The sequence below is a fragment of the Xyrauchen texanus genome, chromosome 5, assembly GCF_025860055.1.
Source record: "Xyrauchen texanus isolate HMW12.3.18 chromosome 5, RBS_HiC_50CHRs, whole genome shotgun sequence".
In the NCBI taxonomy this organism is placed as follows: Eukaryota; Metazoa; Chordata; class Actinopteri; order Cypriniformes; family Catostomidae; genus Xyrauchen; species Xyrauchen texanus.
In genome coordinates, this window is record NC_068280.1 from 5,728,656 (window position 1) to 5,743,358 (window position 14,703).

Here is a 14,703-nt window from a genome sequence, read left to right on the forward strand (position 1 = left end):
TTTCAATGTTATATCTGCAAGACGCTTCAACAAGAAAAATAGCTTTCCTGTCTCCAAGCTTAATTTCATATACATATATATATACATATACCATAATATATACACACATATAAATGTATGTATATACCATAATATACACATACACATATATATATATATACAGACACATATAAATGTATATATATATACACCATAATATATATATATATATATATACACTATATATATATATATATATATATACACTATATATATATATATATATATATATATATATATATATATATATATATATATATATATATATATATATATATTATATATATATTTATTTATTATAATAAAAAATAAAAAAATCACTTAAAATATACACCAAGAAACAAAAAAGCATTCAAAATAAATTTGAACCCAAGATGTAAGAGATAAATCGAAACATTGATCCTTTTTTTGCACCAACGTGTGAAAACAGAACCTAGAGAGATTGTTTCCAGGGCAACGTGATCCCTAATTGTTGCGACAGAGTGTCATGAGGTTTGTCAAGCCCCAGCATTAGCACATTTTACGGGGCATGAAAGGAAGTGAGGGAGTGACATAGTTAACACAAAAACAATAATTTAGAATAACTTAGGAACCCAGGTGCAGGGACGTGTGTGTGTGTGTGTGTGTGTGTGTGTGTGTGTGTGTGTGTGTTTACATGTGGCCATATGTGCGTTTTACAAATGGTATGTATAACGTAATATAACGTAATCAGTGCAATGCCTTTGGCGTTTGGGAGTGAAATAAGGACAGAAAGGAAAAGGAGCGTTCAAACGAGTTATTCACAGGTCTGTGTTGGTGATTGTCAGTTCTCAGTTCAACGTCTCTACAGCAGCGCCTGCAGCCAAGGAGCAGATTCAGGGACCGGGACCCTCTGGAAATTCTGCAGGGGTCAAAAGGTGATGGAGGGGTGAAAAGTTGAGGAGTCTAGCAGGCTTCCATCTCTAAAAGGGGACCTGTAGCTGCTGTCTTCGCTTTGCAAGAGGAAAAAGTGGCTCGTTTTCCTCCTATAATACACAAAAGGAAAGGAAAAACTCATTAAGGACTGAGATGTAAAAACAAATTAACTAAATCTTATTACATTATAGGTACGTGTGGCGTGGCATGGGGGGTGTGTAGGATCACGACCCGGCCCGCCCTCCGCCATGCCACAGTACGTTAATAATTTTGTGATTTCATTCATCATCATTCATAATATTTGTACGTCTCTGTGACCCTAAAGACAAAATTGGACATGAACAGTGTTGGGTGTATCTGATTACAAAGTAGTGTAAAAAAAGTAGTGTAACACGTTACATTTTTAATTTTTGTAATCAGATTACAGTTAATGAATTTAAATTAAAGAAATGGCTTTTAAGTACATTATTTGCACTAAAGTAATATCTATAATACCTCTAAAATATAAATTTATATGAATGTTGTTCATATAAAGCATTTCTTACTATTTACTGCTATATAGACATTTTGAATGATCGGAAAACCTAGGAAAAATTATTTAGAGAGTAACTAAAAGTAAAATAATTAGTAATGTGATTACTTTTAGATTAAAAAATAAGTAATCTGATTACATTTTGAGAAGTAATGAGCAATTTGTAGTGTATTACTTATTTTGAGTAATTTATCAAACCCTGTATATGAAATAACTTTTTTTTAAGTTGACATCTAAAACCATTTTAAACAACATTTAGCTTTAATTATAATGTATTTCATGCAGTTTTATGACCTCATATTAATTGAGAGACTTTTAATAATTCATTTGTCACACCACATCATCATTTAAAATGAAAAAGAATACAAATTATTAAAAATAGTGGAAATCTTTCAATTTTGACCAGTCACAACACCACCAGATTACATATACATTTAACTTAAAATCTTGACTTCATATAAAAATAAAAATAAATACACTATAAGCAAACTAACTATAGATAGATAGATACATGTTCCATGTGGCTTTTTACAAAACTTCAACTCTCTACATTGTGATCTTTGCTTTGCACTAGATATTTAGAACAAAACAAAAAAAGAGATTGCAAGCATTCAACTATCCATCTTTAAAAAACTGTCTTTAAAAGACTCCAAGCTCACTATTTTGAAGGGAATATTCCCGCTTCCAACATTAATCAAGAACCCCAAAGTTCCTATAATAAAATGTTTGTCCAATCTGAATCACTTCCAAGATGTGAAATAGTTAATGTTACAGACTCTATTTTGGTCGACAAGCTGTATGGGAGCCATTTCAGAGAAGGGCATCAAATGGAATTCCTGATCAAAGTGAAAAGTAGGAATACAGGAGCAAACCTCTGACAGATACAGCGAGAGAGAAAAGGAGAGATTGATAAAATACTAAAACAAAACTAGTAGTGGGCAACTCCCTAAAGCTGAGGTCAAATTCAACCTTTTCTATGAGTTGAGCTCCCCAACTCCACCCTAGACCACTTTCACACATAAATACACACACCACTCCACCCGTGTGGACGTCTTAACCACATGTGAATGAAAGGCAACTACTTTTCAAGGTAGAGCTGACCCGGGGTACGAACAAGAGGAGAGAAAGAGTCACAAGATAAAGTGAGAGCGACAAGGCAGCGTAGGTGGCAGCCAGCCTTTTTATTCACCCCCATGCCCACTCTTTTCATCATTATGATCTCAAAGCTTTCCTATGCCCTGCAACCCCTTCCTGGAGAGCGGTTTTCCTTCCCTGATATAGATGCAAAAGGCTGGTATGCTTTCTTGCCTTTCCCCGACAGGGAAGGGGCGGGAGGGGCATAGGGGTGTTTGTAGAGGTGAGGTTGGGCCGTTAGACCACGCTTTACAGTCCACTTTGATACAAACGCAGGGATTCAAGAGCGACTTCCCATTTGCACTGTGGAATGCCGAGGCTCGACTCACAGGAAATGAAGCACTCCTCTGTATTTGAGGGCCAGCCACTTTCAGTCCTTCTTGCAGGCTTGCTCGTGCGGTAGCAAGGCTGCCTTTGAAGTATAGAGGGTTAAGATAACAGGCATGGCCCTGTGTCTCTCAATTGGCCCGTTCACCTCCTGGGGCAAATCATAAAGGCTTCCTTCTCTCCGTCTAACCTTCCCTTTACCCCAAACCAGTGTAGGTGACTCAAACTGCTCAGAGAATGAAAAAATATGATGCATTCACCAAGGGGAGATAGAGTTGGGAATTGACCCTTTTCGCATTTTCGAGTTTGAAATGCAGAAGTAAACTATAGCAGAGTAAACTTCAATTGCGGTAAATGAGTGGCCACAGAAAATATGATTTTGTTCTGAATTTATACAAAAATATAGGAAAAAATAGAGACAGATTAATTACAGCAGTCAGAATGGCAGTTCAGGGGCTGTATTTCAACCCTGTCACAGCAGTTTACTAGTTGTTGTTTTGCCAAATGAATGCCAGGGTAATATAATAATACAAAGAATAATGGTATAAATTTACTAAGAATAATTCAATTTAAAAATATACAATAGTTTGCTAGATTCACGCTGCTGTGAAAAGTATCCATTCTTAGGACATATACACACTAATGTGCTTCAGTTTAAAAAAATGCATATATAAAAGTATATATATGTATTACAACTTATTACCATTAGGGATGTCATAAAATATCGATATATCAATTACTGATAGACATGTTTTTTTATCGATATATTTTTGAGGCACCAATATATTAAAATTAGCCGTCATTTAAATTAGAAGCCTAATTTTTGTGCTTTCCAATACACTCTGTTGGCCTCAGTTTAACTGTCTGGTGTAAATGGTAAATGGTCTGCACTTATATAGCGCCTTTTTAACCTTAGAGGTATTCAAAGCGTCTCATTCGCCCATTCACACACCAATGACGGTAGGGCTGTCATGCAAGGCACTATCCTCCCATTGGGAGCAACTTGGGGTTCAGTATCTTGCCCAACGACACTTCGGCATGTGGAGTCATGTGGGCCGGGAATCGACCACCAACCCTGCGATTAGTGGACAACCCGCTCTACCACCTGAGCAACAGCCGCCCCATGGTGTAGTAGCATTTGGAGACAACAGGGCGATATACCATTTACCATTCACACGGAAAACGCACGCACGCGACGAGCTGAAGCATCAGTGGAGTTGGTAGTCCAAAGTTACTTTAATTACAAAGTTACAAAATTAGTTGGCAGGTTATTATTTAAACTGGTCAGATGGAGTCACGGTGAAATCGTTCATGATTACAAATATAACATTGATACAAGTTGGATAAGTCTACAAATGGTGCTAAAACTGTGGATTGTTTTCAATATAAATGTTCAATAAGATCAAACAATATATGAATACAATCACTTAGTTATAAAGACAAGTACAGGTGAAGGAAGAAAATATGTATATGTATAAACCAACCAAAATGTATACATAAATAAGATAAAGGAGACAAATAATCGGAAAGATAAAAATAAATATATTTTTGACATATAACAGATGTATTTTTTTTAATAAGTCAGGGGTCAGGAAAGTTCTAATTTCAGCATATAAGAAAGGGTATAATTCTTTTTTTTATTAATAACGCATATTAACTCAATGTATTTATTGTTAAAACTGTGGAGGATGTGGTTAGGGGCCGTGAATTTAATGGTAAACTATGACAGTTGCGCTCTGTGGCACTTCAGAATGTGGATGCTGATCGTTGGTGTTGTGTTCATACCACTGTAGAAAATAACTAATTGTTTCTAATTTGAGAACGCACCACGTCGTCCGCCAGTTGCGTCTAGTGTGCGTCCCCCTTTGATTTACACTGCCGCTCACACTTTACCAAAGTTGTGTAGAGAAATATGTTTGAAAAGACAGAGTATTGTGCAACAAGCAGCCCAATTTATATCTGAAAAAAACCAAAATCCAGATATACGTACAGTATAACGATAATCATCGGGGAAATCTTCGGATTATCGATGCGTGAAAAAGACATCGATCCCAAGCCTTATTACCATAAAAGTATGTTTTGTCTTATTAAACACACACACACACACACACACACACACACACACACACACACACACACACACACACACACACACACACACACACACACATACACACACCTTAACCATTAACCAATTAACTTTTTGATTGCAGCATTTTTACATTGCTTACCATTAAAAGGACATAATTTTTTTAAATAAACAAATTACTTATGAGCTGGCTTTATTTTAATTCATCTGTCCAACGACTTGCAAATCAGTCTCAAACTCCTCAATCTAATGACTCACTCACTGAATCAGTCAGGACTGTTATCGAATTAAAATCTGACTCATTTATTGAACCGCAGCTCAATACTTTTGCTCAAATCCAACTAAAAAATAAAACTCAACAGTTATTGTGTTAAATCAGTGTAAATACTAACTATGAGTTCACATGAGTAAATGGTGAGAATATCTTTTAAATTGGTTAGAACATTTACATTTACATTTATGCATTTGGCAGACGCTTTTATCCAAAGTGACTTACAGAGCCCTTATTACAGGGACAATCCCCCCGGAGCAACCTGGAGTTAAGTGACTTGCTCAAGGACACAATGGTGGTGGCAGTGGGGATCGAACCAGCGATCTTCTGATTACCAGTTATGTGGTTTAGACCACTCCCACAACAATGTATTCTTTTGCATAGTATATAATTACGCAAAGAATTGTTAATGGAATCGTAAGGAAACAGAATCATTGTAAGGAATCAGGATAATTTAAGAAACTCCACACTTGACCACAACCTGTGGCCTTTTAAGACTGACATGCCAAATAGCGATTGTGTTTTGGAAAAAGACATTGTTGCTGTATCATTCCAAAGATAACGGGGTACCTGAAAAGAATGGTTCCTGTGTAAAAAGCAACCGTTACTATGGACACTTAGCTGTACATGAAAGTAACTGGAAACAGAGGGAACAGTTCATAGCTTCCATAACATTACGATAAATGGCGATGAATGAGAGTTTGAAGGAAGAGCCCAAATCTGGGTTGCGTTAAGTCTAGTCAGCTATAAAGGTCCGCTTTCACTCCACACTGACTTTGGAACAGTGACCTTGCATTGTAGCACTTGGCTTCGAGTCTGGTTTGGCAACATCCTTCAAGGCAGCGAGTCTATAAAAATTCAACAGGCACTATAACCGACGATCTGTCAGGAGGAAGAGAGGCTTAAAAAACGGGAGTAATAAAAACAGCACCTGGAAGCAAATTAAACAAACCGCTTTGTTCTGTCAGCAGTTTCTCTGGCCCTGAGACAGTAACTTTAAAGAGGGAAAAACTCCTACACAATTATGGGTTTATAACTGCATGGAAACCAACCATGGCTGAGGAAAAAGAGAGACGGGGGCTTTTTCCTGCGATTTCCCTTCCACTTTCTAAAAAGGTTGAGGAAACCATAAAGTTATCCTAAAAAGCGCTCTCAAAAAAGTAGAAGAAACTCTACAAAACAATAAAAATTACCAGGAGGCAAAGGGTGGGTATTCCACAGGAGGCAGTGAGTGGGGTCTGCCCACAACTGAGGAGTGGTGGCCAGGATCCCTGGCTCAGCCTGAACCCAGGAACGACATGCTACTACAAAGCTTGAACTGCAAGCCAAGGCGGCACTATCAAAGAGAGCACAATGACTGCTCCCCGCCACCGCCTGGCTGCTTCAAAGGGCTCGCCACCGCTCACAGTCAGCAGCAGGAGGGAGGGACGGAGGAAAGGAGGAGGGAGAAGTGGGGGTTCCGCCTGCTTTCACAATGGGAGCCAGATTTACTCCCTAGGAGAGGAACTCCAGCAAAGTGCAGACGGCAGTTGGGGCATGAAAGAGCGACAGAGAGAAGGAGAGAGCTGAAAGGAAATGTAGAAGAGGCCACATAGCTTTACTGATTTGTGTGCTGCTTATCATAAGTGACAAACTACATTTGGCTGCATGTGACAACACATCTGAACTAAAAAACTGGTAGGTGGTGGTTGTCATTATTTCAAGTCACATAACCAGTTAGAGAGCCTTTCAACAGAATTCAAAAGCATTTATACAAGCCCAGTTCTACTGTTTGTTCATCACACCTATACCAGCCAAACTGGACTCTGGATGAGCAGGCCTTTTAATAGCACTGTGGATTCTCTTGGCAAAACTACAAGGTCAATGGAAACCTTTTATTTTTATCTGCCCTCCGAAACAATAAGCAGTTTATAAAACATTACTGATGCTAAAACTTCTCTTTCAGGGCACAGTGTTTCTCCCATGAGCTCTAAAATACCTGTAGAGAGCTATCAGTTAGCATTCCCATTCATTCCAATGGTATTTACTCTTCTAGCGCAGGGTTCGCCGGAAGTGCGCAAACTGGAGGCTTCTATATTTGCTCATGGGCGTGCAGTTCTGGGATCAGTTGTCATGTGGTGAAAACTCATCAATGGCAACAGAAGGCAAAAAACTACAAGTCCATTTAATGCTTTTAACAGCCCTTCAAAGAAAGTACTATCGAAACAATTGGGACATTTTTGTTTTGCCAGAAACCATGGCTAGTTTTTAGTTTGTTTTTGGGGTTTGTGAAACTTTAAATGGTTACTAAAATGAAGTGGATGTAGAACAGTCTGTTTATTAGGTTGCCTTGCAAAGCTAAAATACTGTTGTTCTACAGATTATTTGTAATCTAAACAAAGATATTTCTGACTTGTCCCAGAGTTTTCAAGATACATTTTGCAAACCCGGCACAGAATTTCAGACTGTTCTCACTTGGGTTGCTATGTCTTTTCTAAATGATCATACTAAAGGTTTTCCTTTAGTGGATGATACAAAATGATCCACTAAATCCAAAAACAAATCCCTTAGAATTAGATACTAACAATGTTAAAACGGGCCAAATTCAAACGTAATCACACCCACACAAGGCCTTTAACCCTCTGAGGGTGGCTTTAAAGATGTCCTGTTTCAGTGGCATGCCAAAAATTAATGGCTTATAACTCAGAATTTTTTTTTTTAATTATACCAAAAAATAAGAATAAGATAAAAAGATAAATTATGAGACTCCCAGCCAAAGAAACAAAAAACAATTATTATATTATTATTCAGATTTGACATTATATAGCTCAGGGTGTAAATAAGATAGCACCGAAAAACTTAATTGTTTTGTTTCCTTTCATGTCATTTGTAACTGAGAAAATGTTTGCATTGATGCAACAAAGCAATCAAAAGTTATAGCATAACAAAAACAATTTATCCTAGGGTCTAAAAACTTCTCAAAGTGTCCAAAAGCCTCTCCAAACAAATAAAACACAATGACTGTACATATGAACTAATTACACAAGCAAATACAACAATGACTAAAGGTATGCTCTCTCTCCAAAGCATGCAGGCATGAGTAACAAGATCTCATTCAGCTCCATTCTGTGTCATTTGAGCCATTATTGGGTCTGTATCATGTACTTGACGCAATCTCCTGGTGGCCATATGTAATTAGAGTGAATGATCCTCTCTGCTCATATGTATATGTTCCACCTCTGGTTGTAGTGATCTGAATCCTAAAACGATTGGTTTAGTGTTCTAAACCGCTGGACAATGTACTACATTATTTCCGATAAATTAATCTGATCCAGGAAAACTAAAGTGTTTTAGCCAGATAGCACATTATGTGTGCACATTTGGTTTATCTAATGATCTATGCATCCGATTACGTTGTGTGTGGGCTCGATTTTTATTGGGAATTAGCGCCTCTAAGTAATGGTATACACCTATTACTTAGTAACTTGCATGTCACATACATGTACTTTAATGTGTAATGTGCTATTTCACATTATATTTTTGTCTGTGAGTAAAACAAATGAAGTTCTAAATGTAAGTTTGTAAGTTCATCTAGGCCTGCCAATCATATCCCAAGGATATATAAGCAGCTGTTACACTTGCTCCTGCGAAGGTTCTTCTTGCATCACTCCACCCCGCCATCTCCACCTTTGGACAGCACGCCACGTATGTTTAACTTAACACACTCCAGGACTATATGTACAGGCGAACTCATGAAATAGGCTGTTTGCATTCTAAACTTTGAGAGCTTTCCAATGACTGACACATGGCTATTTGATTAGTTTGATGTTTTTACCGATTACAATAATATGCAAAGTAACAAATTATTAATAAATTATCAAAACGGAACACTTCTGATTTGTCTGCAAATTTCAAAGCACTACTCCAAATAAAATGTTTTTTAAATTTGTAACCAATAATAACTGCAATGGAGAAAGAAGATCATTGTTTTCACAGTGTTGAGGCAGAATGGACAACAAGAACAGAGAAAAGGCACTCTCATCAACACAAAAGGGACTTTTGGTTTTGCCCTATCCCTCTCACTCTTTCATCAAAGGCTGACATCTGACTTCTGGCCTCACACATCACAGACAAGGAGCTGGGTAAAGCCAGCCCAACTCGGGCACAGCTGTCCAACAGCACTTGCTTTCACATCACAGAGCAAACCGTGAACTCCAGAGCAGCCCATACCTCAACCCGTTTCCCACACTGCCCCACTATTGTCAACCTCTGGAACACTGAAACCTTTCAAAACTTCAGCCGACCCCTCCCGTTTATATGGTAAACCTTGTACAACGGCCTGCCAACAACTTCAAAACTCGGCGAAGAATAGCATCACTGCAAAAATCAAAAGTGAAATGTTGCATATGCCATTTGAACGTTCAGCGAAACACAGAATCAACGTCCAGGTGGCAAAAAAAAAACATGTTAAAAAATGTCAGACTGTGGTGACTCACAACCTTGGCTTCTCTGAGTGACTAAGACTACATCTTCAGAGCCAGCTCCATAAAAAGACCACCATTGTTACATGGCTTTCCCCGCTGCCTGCAAAAAAATGTGGCAAAAAAGTAACAGCCTGGAGGGCATGTATGCCCCAGCTCAGATAACAATCTCAAAGCCTGAAAATCACAAGGGTTCATCAGACAAAAGCTCTCACAGCTAAACCTGAGAAACAGACAGATAAGGACAAGGAGAAGATGTTAGATGTTAAAGCACAAAAGTCATGTGAAATGCTTTAAATTCAAAAATTCAAGTAACAGCAAAGGACCATAAGGCAGATATAAAAAAACAACAATGAAATAAAGATTTTGAGGTTTGAAGATTTGTCCTGAAAGTACCTTGTAAAAACCTGTTTTGCTCATAGAAAGCAAAAATTTTTCCATTCCAAAACCAATACAATGTCTTCAAAAGTCATACTTCATAATGATAGAAATTTCAGCTCTGGGACGCTTCACTCTTTGAATCACTTGTTTGTGTTTGTGGCAAAACACAACTGTTGATCCTGCTTTGGCTTCGTTTGAGACTATTGATGTAAGCGAAGCAAATATAGACAAAATAACTGGTCATATAGTGTCTAAAATCTAAGTTACACAATATTATATATTATAAAACTAGTTTATAGAACTGCTGTATAAATGCAATATTACACGTGAAATTGTGTTGTTGTAATGAAATCTCTCTGGTGATATCACTTAAATCACAACTATTTATATATTTGGCACACATTTGAAAAAGGCACACATTATGCATTCCTGAATGTGGAAAAAAATAGAAATAGAATTTTGTGGCATCTGCGCTAAGCTTACCGCTATTAATTTCTTAGCATCTGCATAAATTGAAGCACAGCAGCAATATTCTCAGTATTATGTATATTAGCTTAAGGCTGCCACAATGAATCAGCCAGGGTGTCCATCCCCAGTTTGTTCGGCATTACAAATTTTGGATGTACAATAGAGAGTCTTTTAGCTGTGGTTTCAAAGCTATGGCCCTACAAACAAAAAACTAAAAAAAAGAAGAGTGCTAACAGTTTAGTTTGTGTTGTGAGCCACAGGGCGGCGAATTGATCAACAGTAAAAACCTTTGTCTGGTTGGTTTCACCGCATCCCACGACCAGATTTCCAGCTTTCATGGCAAAAAGAGGCGAATTAACAGGATGTGGGGTGACTTAATAAGAGTAATAAGAAACGAGTTCTCCTTCATGTTCACTAATGTCCTAGATTGCATTTATTATTTCTGCAAATTGTAACATATAGAAAAAACTCTCAATTAGGTAACATGGAGAGAGTTCACCCAAAAATGAAAACTGCGTCATCGTTTTTTCACACATTTACAAATTTTTTAGCTGAACTATCATTTTAAGAGTACTTTCACTAATCCAAAAACTTCTTTTAGGCCACACAGTTGCTAGTTTCATCGAAAAATACAAAAGCACAGTTCAGACCAAGTATGCTGGCAAGGGCATTCTTCATTCATAGAGTTGGCTGCAAAACACACATATGGGTGAATGCTAAAGAGTTAGCTTACATCTGGGTTGACTCTTTTAATACCATCCCTGGCATCCCAGTTTTCCAAAAAAGCCATTCAAACTTGGCCATGAGCCAGGATTGTGCGTTGACAGTGTGTGCCAAATATTAAGGATGGAAGTAATGAATGGGGAAAGAAACCTGATCGTGTAGACTTGATGTTCCGAGCCGACTTTGTCTGGATTATTCTGTTCTGTGATCCGTCAAACAAACAGTATGCTCGCAAACTGCTCTTGCTTAAAGCATTAGTTTCTTGAAAATACTAGAACACCATCCAATCCCACAAGCCACACATAAGTCTACATGGGAGATGTCATGCTGTTCTTAAACAGAGGAGTTTGTGGAAAATGGATTGTCACAAGACGTTTTGAAGAGGAAACCCCATACATTAGCACACAAACTGTAAACGTACACTTTTTAAAATGCAAGTGAATGGTTGGTTGGTGAACTCAAGGTGGGCCTTTAGGATTAGTCTAATGTTTTTTTGCGATTGCCAAGAAACACATTAGAAAACAGGACTTTTTACGACATTATGAAGACCAGAGATATGAAAGAGGCTCTTACCATTGTTCAGATGTACGCCGTTTTCATTCTCTGCCCTGTACCTGCAGGAAATCGTAGCTTTTTAATTTTCAGTATGTGCCTCCAAGTAACACATACGTTCATCTCTGGTCTTTAATGTCATTGTTTAAATGGCAAGTCTATTGAACATGTGAGCATAATCAATTAACTAGCACACTTTATATTATTGTTATTCTCCAGGCTTAGAGCCAAATATACATTGAATTGTTAAATGTTGGGGTAATATAGACACAAATTGCTAATTAATTTCAAAGAGGGCAAAGAGTGTTTCTGTGAAAGGGTTAGACAATAAGGGTCAGGAAACAGAAGAACTTTAAGTTACACAATCTACAAATAAGAACAGGCTAATCCTAAAGACTGAATTGTGAGAAGAACATGATGGAATGATGGAGGGGTGGGGTGTACTGTAATGTGGTGAAATTTACAGAGCAAAAAAGCTAAATAGAAACATAAATCTACCTACTTTGGATTTTCAGGGGAAAAACAAGGCCTTAAATTCTGTACGTGCAACTTTTGCAAGCCTTAAGAGTTTATAATTGTCCTTAATAGCATCCTTTTTTATTGAGTGTAATTATATTGTATTTTAGCTGCCTGTGTGCAAGTGTCTGTGTGCGCAAGTGAGTGTGTAGAGCTTGTGAAACCCCATTATTAACCCATAACCCCATGTTAACAAATTAGGTGATATAAACCTGACTTAGTCTACTATGAAAGAGGATACAGCAGGTAAGAGGAAAACAGGGAGGGAGAAAGGGCTTCTGGGTCTTACCCGGGGCAGGTTCCTGGATCTTTTCCCTCTTCCGCTTCTTCTTCTTTCCCTACAAAATATCCAAGTGAATATTTAAAGGGCCGGCCCAGCATTCACAACCATAAGGGCACTCTTAAATTTCCGACATTTGACAGGTGAATATATGAAATACTCTGAAAAGTTTAGTTTACTCTGAAGTAATCTGAACTGTAGTATGGTCCACCAATAAAAAAACTGAAAAACAAAAAGCAAACCAAAACCAAACAAAAGCATAGTAAACCACAACAAAAAAACAACGACAAAAAACAAACAAAACCAAGCCAAACACAAAAAACAAACAAATACCACACCAAAATAATACACCAAAAAAAAAAAAAAAAGAACTGAAGAAAAAAATACCAAAAACACAACCCCCCAAAAGAAAAACATTAAGCAAAACCCCAAAAACAAAACTAAAAAACAAAAGAGCAAACAAAACAAATGCACACCAAACCAAACACAAGCAAAGCAACAAAAAAAAAATACAAAAAACAAATGATAGTTTGGCCTAACTGCAAATCATAAAATAAAACACTATGGAACCAGATGCAATATCCTTTCCTACTTCTTCCCAAGTAAAGCACCGCCTCATCACCAATCAGAAAGATAAACGGGAATAAAGCATCTGCCCCTGCTCCAATTGACACGACAAACACTCCACTAGAGTGAGAAGTCTGGACTGCTTTAGGATTTGTAGCTTACCCAAAATCCCCTGGCAGGATGACTATAGGTATAGATAGCGCTGCACTGTCATTTCGCAGTCCAATATGAGCCACGCTTTGGTTGCCTGCTGTAAAGTCTGATAATCCACTTATTCAGTCGCTAATCTGTGTATTCTAGCCCTGGCTGACAGAACCAAGAAGCCCAGAGCAGTGCTAACGTCTATGACAGCGCAGGGATACGCTCTGAATCGTTAGCACTATTAAATACAAGTGTGTTCCCACTACTAATATATATGTATGGTGTAGATGAAACTTCATCAGTCTTTGAAGTGTTTCTCTTTAGACCTGTTGCCATGCCGTTTAGTGATTAGTGAGGAAGCCAGGTTTTAGTTTCAGCATCACATCTTGGCACTTTAAATTCACTGAGATTTATGCCGTTTAAAGCCTAGGCGTCCAATCTTGTCATCGCAACATCATTTTTTAATGTGAAATTCACAAGCTAACTGTTCAGATATCTGCCATATTTATATACTAAATATATATTATATAGTACTAAAATAATAATGATATAAACTGAATAATTTTGAGTAATTGGTTAGCATCGAGACTGGTCTGTAAAATTAGTAATGTGACAGTTGTTTTGGCTCCACAATACAAACAGAGGCCTCCACAACAGAAGCATGGCAAATAAACTAAACCAAAGCAAACGAAAGGTTAATTTAGGAGCTACATTCTTAACAAGGTCGTGTTAACCCTCTCATATGAGCATGTACCCAAGTCCAAATTATCGAAAAAATATGTAGTACTAGAAACAACAAACACCATTAATGAAAAAAGCTGAATTAATTGCTTTGTAAATTGTTCGTAAAATAACATTCTTACATAAATTGTCACATTGTGCAATATTTGTTGCATAAATCATTTGCAAACCATTTTTACAAAAATAAAGAAAACAAGGAAGACTTTTGCATTTGTCGCATTGGACTTGACTTGGAAAGGGATTTATACTTTTCAAGTAGAAGAGCCTACTTCACCTCACTGTACATCATAATGTTACTTAAGATAACCATTTGGATAGCTAATCAATACAGACTACATAGTAATGTACATATGCATATATTTTTTACTATTTAAGAGGGTGACACTGCAAACATGCAATCAACCTAAAGTCACAACATATGGCACAACTCTCGACATAGTGTTGATACTTACATAATTGTCTCTGGCAGACCATCCTGGGTAGAGCTGCATGTGGAGCTGCCGTTCCTTGCGGGCTAATTCGTAATACTTAGCTTGCTCTTCTCGAGATAAAGCATGCCACTGTTCGGTGCAAAGAGAGATTACAAGG

At 37.5% G+C, this 14,703-nt stretch overlaps 1 protein-coding gene across 6 annotated transcripts in view; it reads right to left on the bottom strand.

Moving 5' to 3' along the window:
- Positions 1 to 366: 366 nt before the first annotated feature.
- The window catches only part of lef1 (lymphoid enhancer-binding factor 1), a 55,508-nt gene continuing 41,171 nt past the window's right edge, over positions 367 to 14,703 (bottom strand). For 4 of the 6 annotated variants that reach the window (XM_052126206.1, XM_052126203.1, XM_052126205.1 and 1 more), the window contains 3 exons: positions 14,568 to 14,675; positions 12,676 to 12,724; positions 367 to 1,043 (listed from right to left, as the gene is read on the bottom strand). In XM_052126206.1, the coding sequence (XP_051982166.1) occupies positions 964 to 1,043; positions 12,676 to 12,724; positions 14,568 to 14,675 (237 nt within the window). In that variant the 3' untranslated portion in view covers positions 367 to 963. Of the gene's footprint in view, positions 1,044 to 11,891; positions 11,933 to 12,675; positions 12,725 to 14,567; positions 14,676 to 14,703 lie in introns of all 6 variants that reach the window. The other 2 variants (XM_052126207.1, XM_052126204.1) reach the window with 1 other exon arrangement.